Source organism: Rhagoletis pomonella, unplaced genomic scaffold (assembly GCF_013731165.1).
Source record: "Rhagoletis pomonella isolate Grant_MI unplaced genomic scaffold, Rhpom_1.0 Rhpom_scaffold_00002, whole genome shotgun sequence".
Classification (NCBI taxonomy): Eukaryota; Metazoa; Arthropoda; class Insecta; order Diptera; family Tephritidae; genus Rhagoletis; species Rhagoletis pomonella.
Window position 1 is genome coordinate 16,750,323 of NW_023458556.1, and position 9,026 is coordinate 16,759,348.

At 36.8% G+C, this 9,026-nt stretch overlaps 1 protein-coding gene and 2 long non-coding RNA genes across 3 annotated transcripts in view; 1 reads left to right on the forward strand and 2 right to left on the reverse strand.

Annotated features, from left to right (window-relative positions):
* The window catches only part of LOC118733166, a 20,380-nt gene that overhangs the window by 6,575 nt on the left and 4,779 nt on the right, over positions 1 to 9,026 (reverse strand). The gene's annotated exons all lie outside the window — the stretch shown is intronic.
* The window catches only part of LOC118733165, a 24,292-nt gene that overhangs the window by 1,969 nt on the left and 13,297 nt on the right, over positions 1 to 9,026 (forward strand). The gene's annotated exons all lie outside the window — the stretch shown is intronic.
* On the reverse strand, positions 88 to 3,323 carry LOC118733162 (transferrin-like). The gene is made up of 3 exons (XM_036462436.1): positions 2,155 to 3,323; positions 1,701 to 2,079; positions 88 to 306 (listed from the first exon to the last, which is right to left on the reverse strand). The coding sequence occupies exons 1-3, from the start codon at positions 2,691 to 2,693 to the stop codon at positions 223 to 225; spliced, it is 1,002 nt and encodes a 333-aa protein (XP_036318329.1). The 5' UTR covers positions 2,694 to 3,323; the 3' UTR covers positions 88 to 222.

Below are 9,026 nucleotides of genomic sequence, written 5' to 3' on the forward strand. Positions count from 1 at the left end.
CTAAAGGCAACAGGTGCGACTTTGGTTCGCTATTCACAGAAAAATCACAGTCCTGCCTCTAGAAATCATTCATCGCGCCCTCTTGTATGCAATATGTATTCATTTATTTTTCCCATAATTATTACATTTATGAATAAAATGCATCTCAAACATTTATATTTCATTAATTTGAGTACTTAAATTAATTATCTATCCGTCGCCAAAATTCTGTTATGCACCATCTCAATTGCATTGTATGCTATTGAATATCTCCTCAGTAAAACCATTAATATAAGAAGGCCTTGTACAAAATCCGATTGTATTGTTCTGTAATTAAAATAATAATTATTTTATTTTTTTCAACTTTTAACTACAAACAATTTCGTTTTCATTTCCAAATGTTTATCTGCATATTTTAATTTTGCTGTACGACGGCCTTGAGATATTGTGTATAGCAATTATTTCTTTAATAATTTTAAAACAATTTGAATTCCTACTTGACATGGCCCCGAATATAAGGTGCAATAAAAATAATAATTGCCAGAGGGAAGCGCTGAGCTGAAATAATTCAAGTCGGAGAGGTCAGTTAAGAAAATTATGGCAACAGTCCTTCTGGGATGCCGAAATAGTTATCCTCGTAGAATTCTTGATGCAAAAGAGGACAGTGACAGCAACTAGTTTTTTTGAGTTACTAAAGAAATCGAAAGCTGCAGTCATGAAAAATCGGTCTGGAAAGTTGCCAGCGCGTGTGTTGATCCAGCATGATAAGGTTTACTAATTAGTTATCTGCTTTCAATTTTAGCTTGAATTTCAATTTTAGCTTGAATTTCAATTTTCGCTACATTGGTTCTTTTTCGTTATCAGGAAGATGATGATTTGCAGAGGTCGATAACATTTTAGTCATTTAATGGCAAAAGCATGTCGATTGACAACAAGACAAGATTTCTACCTTAGCAGATATTTACAAATGCAATGCATACTGTGGCGAAAATATGAATAGGGAAGAGATATTTTAGCATATCTCGGCTGTTACCCTTTCGATTATTTAAAGTTAGTATTATTTATTCATTAAAGTGTAGCTCGTTATCCAACAAAAACCACAATGGTGTCGTAAGTGTCGTATTGTTGAATGCCGTAAACTTTAAAAGCTTAAATAAATGTTTAGAGAACTTGAAACCACAACCAACTATTTTTTAACACTGCGAAAATTCATAATATGACTTTGATGATAATTTGCGAACCCGCTGAATATTTTTTTTAGACGTTTAAAGTTTACGACATACAACAATACGATAATTACGACACCGTTGTGAATACCCCACATGTAAGTCGAAATTTAAAATTAATTTCACAGTCTCATCAAAATAATAAGTTTTTTAATTAGATTTCTTCGAAACAATCTGAGTACGCAGGTTTTTAGCCCATTCAATTTTATTAAAAAAAAATAAAAATAAAAATTTTTTAAACGAAGAAAAATAGTCAAAACTTGCTAGAATGTTTTTCCCTCTATTTACATTCTCGCCACCGTATGTATACAAGTGCATTAAGGAACACACTTTGAGCAAGTGAATTCCCTCTCTCAACTGATGATACTGCAAAGAGGTGTGAATCCCATTTGCACAACTTTTACGTTTTACTTATCACACTTAACAACGGCGCAGCACATCTCTCTCCCTCACTCTCCCTCCTCTCAAGTTTTTATGAACGCCACAAGCACTTACCTTGAAGATGACATCAGAGTTATTCTCAAAATCGTCAAAGAAATTCCAATCACTATTGTCTGGACCCAAACTTTGTAACAGAGTCTCGAAGATATTTTCTACGAGCTGTCTATACTTGCGATTGCCAGCAAAATAATTGGTGGCAAAAATGGCGCGTTCCAAACTGGCTTCAATGTTGCATGTGCTGTATTCCTGCCGCTCGGCCACAGTGAGATTGGCGCATATCAATATCTCATCTTCGGTGGGCTCATACTCGGCGGAATCACGAATCTTAATCGTTGCAGTGTCGTTCTCGGACAGATTGCACACATCCTGGCCACGCTTAAGATTAAAGAATGCAGCAGCACGAGTGGCGCGCTCATTCGTGGCATCCACATCTCTATTGGGGCAAAGTATAAATAGAATAAGGTATAAATAAAAATGTAGTTATATATACTTTTGTAGGTCTACTCACATAGTCGCATCGTATAGCTCCAAAAGCGTAATGGTTCTGGGTGCTACCGCTACGTAAAAGCTCGATCGATTTTCATGCGCATACAGCACTGGCGTTAGACCGCCCGCACGAGCCGTCTGGTATTCCTGCCCATCGGCCACCACCAAATCAGCTGCACCCGTCTGTACCGCACTCACGCAGGCATCATAGGAATCGTGTTGAACGCATTCTAGATTCAATTGAATGGAACTGTTGGCAGCTACTTCCACTGCATAAAGACACTTGTCTTGAGCTAATTGCGTAGAACTGCATAAGCGCAAGGTTTGCAGTTGTGGCTGTGGTTGCGGTTGCGGTCGTGGTGGCCTTGGGGGCAGTGGTCGATATGGTGGACGTCCAAGGGAACCGGGTCGACCAAAGCCAAAGGGACCACCGAATCCACCAGATCCTCCAAATCCACCAGGTCCACCGAATCCAACAGGACCACCGAGCCCTACTGGACGGTAAGCCTCTGTGACTGTTAGAAGCAAAAGTATAACTGTAACATTAACTATTTTCAACATTTTGACATTTCTATACCCCAAGGTTGATGAGCTATTTATATTTACTACCTTCGATATTAAACAACAAAGCAAAATGTTCTCAGTAGTAATTACTTTTTAATTACTTGCGAGACTCCTTATCAGAGATTCTCGACTGTCAAAACAAGGTAAGTACAATGCATGGAAAGTTTTTATAACCAATAGACATTTCATTAGTAGGATCAGCTTCCACACACAGACTTGTTATACAAAGAGCTTATATTTGACACGTTTCGTCAAGAAATGACCAACGGTCGAAGCACAATTCTAAAAGAGTTTGCATGAAACTTATAGAGATCCCTTGCGGATCCAAGCGGATATTTTTATTTACTTTTCCAAAACCTATCTTTCAATGTCCCTTAATCATTCTGATATTTTTATGAATCCATTCTTCAAATTAGGCCATTCATAGAGTACCTAGACTTTCCAAATGCAGAAATTTCGCATAAGGCCTACGCAGCGGTTTCGTATTCGCAGGACGAACCGTATTAAAGTTTATTCTTGTCAGAGCAAGTTGTCAGTTAAATATACATATATACCTACTCTGATTTCCAACCTTCTCTTCTTCACAGTCGGAAGAGGACCAATGAAAGAGTTGGTCCTCTTTCACAAACCTAGAGGGGGAAGAGAAAGAGGAAGAATCGGAGGGATAAACGCAATAAGGGGAAAGACTCCTGTATGGCCGGCCGAACTTCTCCTGTCGCTACATCCAGTAAGCGGCCTAGATCTACGGAGGTCACTCCAGAAGCCAGTGGTACCTTGGCTGATGCAACGACATCCAAATCTGCTGACGAACGCAGCAAGAGAAGAAAAACTGTGGCGAAACACACTTATACCTACCCCGACGGCTCTTCGAGTCTTAGTGTGGCGAGTGCTGGTGTGGCATTGCCCAATTCAGATCTTGCGGCAAACACTCGGGAACGGCACTGTAAGAAGGCGCTATCAGCCATGGAGACCTCTGGCGCCACGAAACCTTTGTCTAAAACCAAGAATAGAAGTGATGCAAGGGTCGGTCGAGGCAGAATTGCCCTTGGTGAAATGCCTCACCAGACTTCTTTTATTTTGAATAACGTCTGGTCCGGCTATTTTGTTTACTATACAGGTATGTAGAGCTATGAATTTAAAAAAATATATCAGGGTTTAGTTGAGATATTAGCCCTTGACCACTATGTTCTGTACATTTCCCAGTACTACAAAGCTTTTGACTGCCATTCACCTGGGTGTGGCCAGAAGCGCGGTTCAAATCTCAGCTCACTACGACCGGAGATTTATATCCATGAACCCTCTGGGGAGCAATCGAACACTCGTTTGGGGGCTAACTAAAGTGGGAGGGCGTAAAACATCGCGTGCGCTGGCTTTGGGTCCCGCCACGCTAAAACCCTGCCCAATGAAAACAAAAACACATGCCTCAGATGATACCGCCTTCTTTTGATGACGATCATGGCAAACGTAGAAAGGACTATCATTTGAGGGTATGCAACTGAAATATCCGAACCCTTAATCGAGAAGGTGCCTTTGCCCGGATAGTTGATGTCCTAGGGAAAATAAAGGCTGAAATGCGATGGACGAACTGGACTATAGCGGACGAACATGAGCCACAATCCGCATCAAAGCGAGATTCTTAAATATCTCGTTCACATATGCCAATGCCCCGATGGAAGCGAAGGACGAGGCATCCAAGGATCTCTTCAATGAGCGCTTAGAGCGTACATAAATATTAGCGCTGATCCAGACACGTATAAAAATCGTGCTTGGTGCTTTCAGTGCCAAGGTGGGCAATGAAGGGATCTTTGGCGCCACTGTCGGAAAATAGCATATATGTATATCTTCTAATTTTTCAGAGACCGTACCGGTTATGCGTTTTATAATAAAAAGCAAAAAATGTTTATGCTGCATACAGGGCTTCAATAACGAAGATAACAAATTGGAAGCTGTGGCCCGTAGCTCGTCGTTTTCAATGTGTTCAGAACTTTAAATTCTAAAGGCCTGTATGCAGTTCTCAAGAAATGCTTATATTCCATACAAAATGACGTACAAGAAATGGCTAAGAAATTTTCTTGAGTCAAATTTCCTTCAGACAGTACGCAGTTCTTAAGAAATTTGCTACGTTTTTTACTACGGTTTTCAAAATTTTTTTTTGGAAAAAAGAGCACAAGCCAACCCAGGTTTGCAACAGAAATATATGCCCGTTCCATTATTTCTTGAGGAAAGAGTGAGGCAACAGGCTGTGAGGTATCAAAAATGTCAAAATTCCTTGGACACACACGCGAAATAATGTCAATTTTTTCTTGACCGTTTTCTTGAGAGCTGCATACAGGGTTTATTAAACAAAAATTTAAAAAACTGCGTACTCAAAAAAGTTCTAAAAAGTCTGATTAAACAGCTTCAAATTTTGGATGAAAATTTGTTAAAATTACGGAAAAAGTAAAAAGAATCGGCTAAGAATGGGCCAAACACGGCCGATGCCGATGCCGATTAATCGGTCGGACTTTACTTTTTGGTGTCAAAAATTTTAAAATTTTATTTATTATTTTATTTTCAGTCCCTGAATTTTGTTAACCCTTTCCGTACATTTGTACAACATATTGTACCTACATAAAATTTTTTGTAACATTGGAAGCATGCTACTAAAAACTTTGTTAATATTTTTGAAAACCTATTAAACTTTTTGAAGTTTTGGGCTGTCCTTAATAGTTTACGTAAATTCCAAAATCGAATACGTTTCAAAAATATTTTTTGAATTTCATATAAAAATAGACCATTTTATGAAATTCCAGTGCCATGCAAGTGATGGTAATTTATTGTATAAAAAATACGTAAAAATCAATTAAGATCACTAAGAAGCATTTCATCATAAAAAAAATGGTAAAATTAAACTAACTTGATTTAAAACATTTTCCCGTGGGGTCTAAGAAAATGTACAATATATTGTACACTGACAATGGACAGATGTAAATGTCTTGTACATTATATTTAGAGTCTTCACACCGAGCTTGTCACTCGGTAACTTGGTGTTCGGTAATTTTTCCCAATTTTTTTTTTTGTGTAAAATTATTTTATTATCGGTATACCGGTTACCGAATTTACGTGGTGGAAACTTGATAACTTTTCTGGTAGTTTGTAAACTGCAATCAGCTGTTCGATTTTTATCCAGTTTTAAATCCGCCTGCTCCCGAAGAGCATAAGGCATATGAGTAAGTAAAATTCCTTCAATTTTCTGTTAGAATTTATGTTTTTATTTTTATAGGAAAAAAGCTGTTGATCAACATAGTTTACCAGACTAACAAAATAAAGCTGAAAAGGACGTTCACAGTTGATAAAATTACCGACTACCAACCAAGGAATGAAACCGAAGCCGTAACCGTTTAAAACCATTTCGTTTTTCAAACCCGAAACCAAAACCGTAACCGTTATCTTGACCTGAAAAGGAACGAAACCGAAAACGTTTCAAGCAAAGGTTTCAATCGCTTTCCAGAAATTAATAAAAATCAGCTACAGGATCTAGCAACCAAAATTTTTTTTCTTCAGTAGCATAACTGCCGTTTCACAAAAAATGACTTGCAGGACAAATTTGTTGACTAGTATGTGGATAGCCTTACTTTTAATTCTTATATATCGTGATTTATTTATGGCAACACTGATAAATATGCTGCAAATCGAGGGGTATTTATACAAGGCAGTGCTGCCGCTGTTACTTGAATTGAAGTTTTTCACTTCACTTTAGAAGCCTTCACTTCGTCTAGTGTTCGTCCGATACCACCATGTACTCGATGCAAGTATCGAAGAGAATACTCGATGCTACTTAAAGTATCGCTAGGAAATACTCGATTCTACTTGTCCTGGAAAATACTCACACAAGAAATTTTAATTCAATGCCCATTTACAATATAACCACATACGTTGGAGAAAGGTTTATGAAGAGCGGAAAAATGCCTTTCCATATCCTTCTTTTTTGAAATGGAGTTACTTGGAAGTGCTGAAATAAGAGATGTTAAGAATGAGAAAACTCATTGTTTACTTGTATTTGATTCTTCGGTTTCGAAACTATATATAGACGACGCTTCCTCAAATCATAGAATGGCTCAACATCCTCTCTAATTCGATACGATTTTCGCTCTCCACTTCCAAAATCGAGTGGTTCACATATTGAATCGCTTTTTTTTTCAAAAACTGCAACACAGATCTATTTTCAGTGAATTTTCCCAAATTTAGCAAACAAGTAAATATTTGCACTTTGTACTCGATACCCATTAAGTAGTTGTACACGCATATCGAAGTACAAAAATACCATGTACTTGGTAGAGGTACTCGAGTAAATACTTCTAAGTACTGATATCGGAACATCACTAACTTCGCCAACAAATTAGATATACCTATCTCCAAAATATATAAAAATTTCTTTCAAATAAATGATTTATTTAACTAAAACCAGCAATATTTTGTTAAAATTCTTTTCGCAAAAAGCTACTAAAAAGACGCCTAATAAATTAAATCTCCAATCTTGCATCGGTTATTTGGAGGAAGTCATTTTGATTTTCACGCACGGAGATGAATGGTTTTCATAATGATTTAGTAAATGTTTGACGAAAATAACAATTATATTTTAGTTAGTAACTTCCTGAAAATATGGATTTTCTTGCAACTAATTTTATACAAAAAATAAACGTATGTATATACAAAGCTTTATTCATTACGAGCAAAATATCCCGAAAAAAATTCGGAAAATTTTGGGAAGTCGCTCTGCTATTCTATGATATTGATATGGATCTCCTCAAAGGCGTTCAGCCTAAATTTTCAATTTTAAGAATAAGGCTGATTGTTACAAAGCTCTTTTGTGAGCGTAAACAGTTCCACAAACGTTTCTTACGAAATTCTGAAATAATCTGTAAATTATCTTGTTGATTTGCGTTTTTTTGCGAAGGTTATTCCTTAATCTTCTTCGCAAACATTACTCAAGGCACATAAATACAGGTAGAAGCCAAAATGGCATTGCTCTCATGAGAACCAAACCTTTAAACTTCAACTTGGTTTTCTTTTATTTCCTATATTTCGTTACGCTTTAAATGTCATGTCCTTTGATTTTTGTTTTTTTTTTTTGAATATTCGTTAAAAACAAATTTTAATTAACATTTGAATTTTTGTAGTGTTGTACGGCTTATACTTAGTGTATGTGTTAAAAATGCAGCACCTGAAGCCTTGTTTTTATGTGGTGTTAAATATAAATCAGAGGCCACTAATTTTATAACGTGCCTCAATGTCCTTAGCGTAAGAAGCGCTGGGAAAGCAGCTGTGGGGTAGAGCTGCAGCACAGCCTTGCTGTGCGTTAAACATTTTAAAGCAGCAGATTTCATAAATGCACCGGGAGGTACAGGAAAGGCACGTTTGATGCCAAGTGCTGTTCCTATGACCCTTATGCCGGAAAGTCCCTCCAACAACACTGCAACTCATAAATCAAAGACAAATTTTAACTAAAGAAAATAAATAAATAAAATTAAACTTCAAATTTACTTAAAAACGTCAACCAGTGAAATGGAATTTTTTATTTTTCCTTACACACGCTCATTTTTATTTTTACTCTCCCGAAAACTTTGACTTTTGTAGGTTTGATGTCAATTTGGCTTCTACCTGTTTTTATTGCAAGGCACATTATGCGCGTTCCTTATCTCCCAGAAATAGTCAGAAAAAGTCCGAAGTAGTCAGATTTAGTCCAAAAAGCGTTCCTTAACTCGGAAATGACAGCAAAAATGAGAGAGCAAGAGTCAGTGAGAGCGACTCTCATCTGGCAAAATCCTGAAAAGTGTCAAACTCAACTGAATTTAAATTAACGGAAATTAAAGAATACGCAAAAAGTGAGAATAATCTAAAAAGTAAAAGAAATGAATTGAAATTGGAAGGAGGCAAAAAATAATTGATATAGCAAGTGTTTATTGTGCTTGTGCTTGTGTGAATGTGTTTTGTACATACATTTCTGTTCTTATTTGACGTTAGTTTTGTTGTTGCCATTCTTTGGACTAAAAATTTGGTTTTTTGCGTTCCTTTACTTTTCCTGTTACTCTCTTTTAGTGAGCGCATTTTGCTTACGCTCTGGCATTTTGACACTTTTCAGATTTTAGTCCAAAAAGATAAGGAATGAACCTATAAATACAGGTAGAAGCCAAAATGACGTTGCTCTCATGAGAACCAAACCTTTAAACTTCAACTTGTTTTTCATTTATATAGGATGGCTCTTCAGAATTATAGTCATTTTTAATGTTTAAGTAAAGTAATAAACTTTATTCACATTAACCGTTTACATTTTTACTTATGAATTGCAAC

Coding starts and splice junctions, on each gene's coding strand:
- LOC118733162 (XM_036462436.1), bottom strand. CDS start 2,693: ATGTTGAAAATAGTTAATGTTACAGTTATACTTTTGCTTCTAACAGTC. Junction 2,080..2,154: donor GAGCTATACGATGCGACTAT/GTGAGTAGACCT, acceptor TTGCCCCAATAG/AGATGTGGATGCCACGAATG. Junction 307..1,700: donor ACTCTGATGTCATCTTCAAG/GTAAGTGCTTGT, acceptor TTTTAATTACAG/AACAATACAATCGGATTTTG.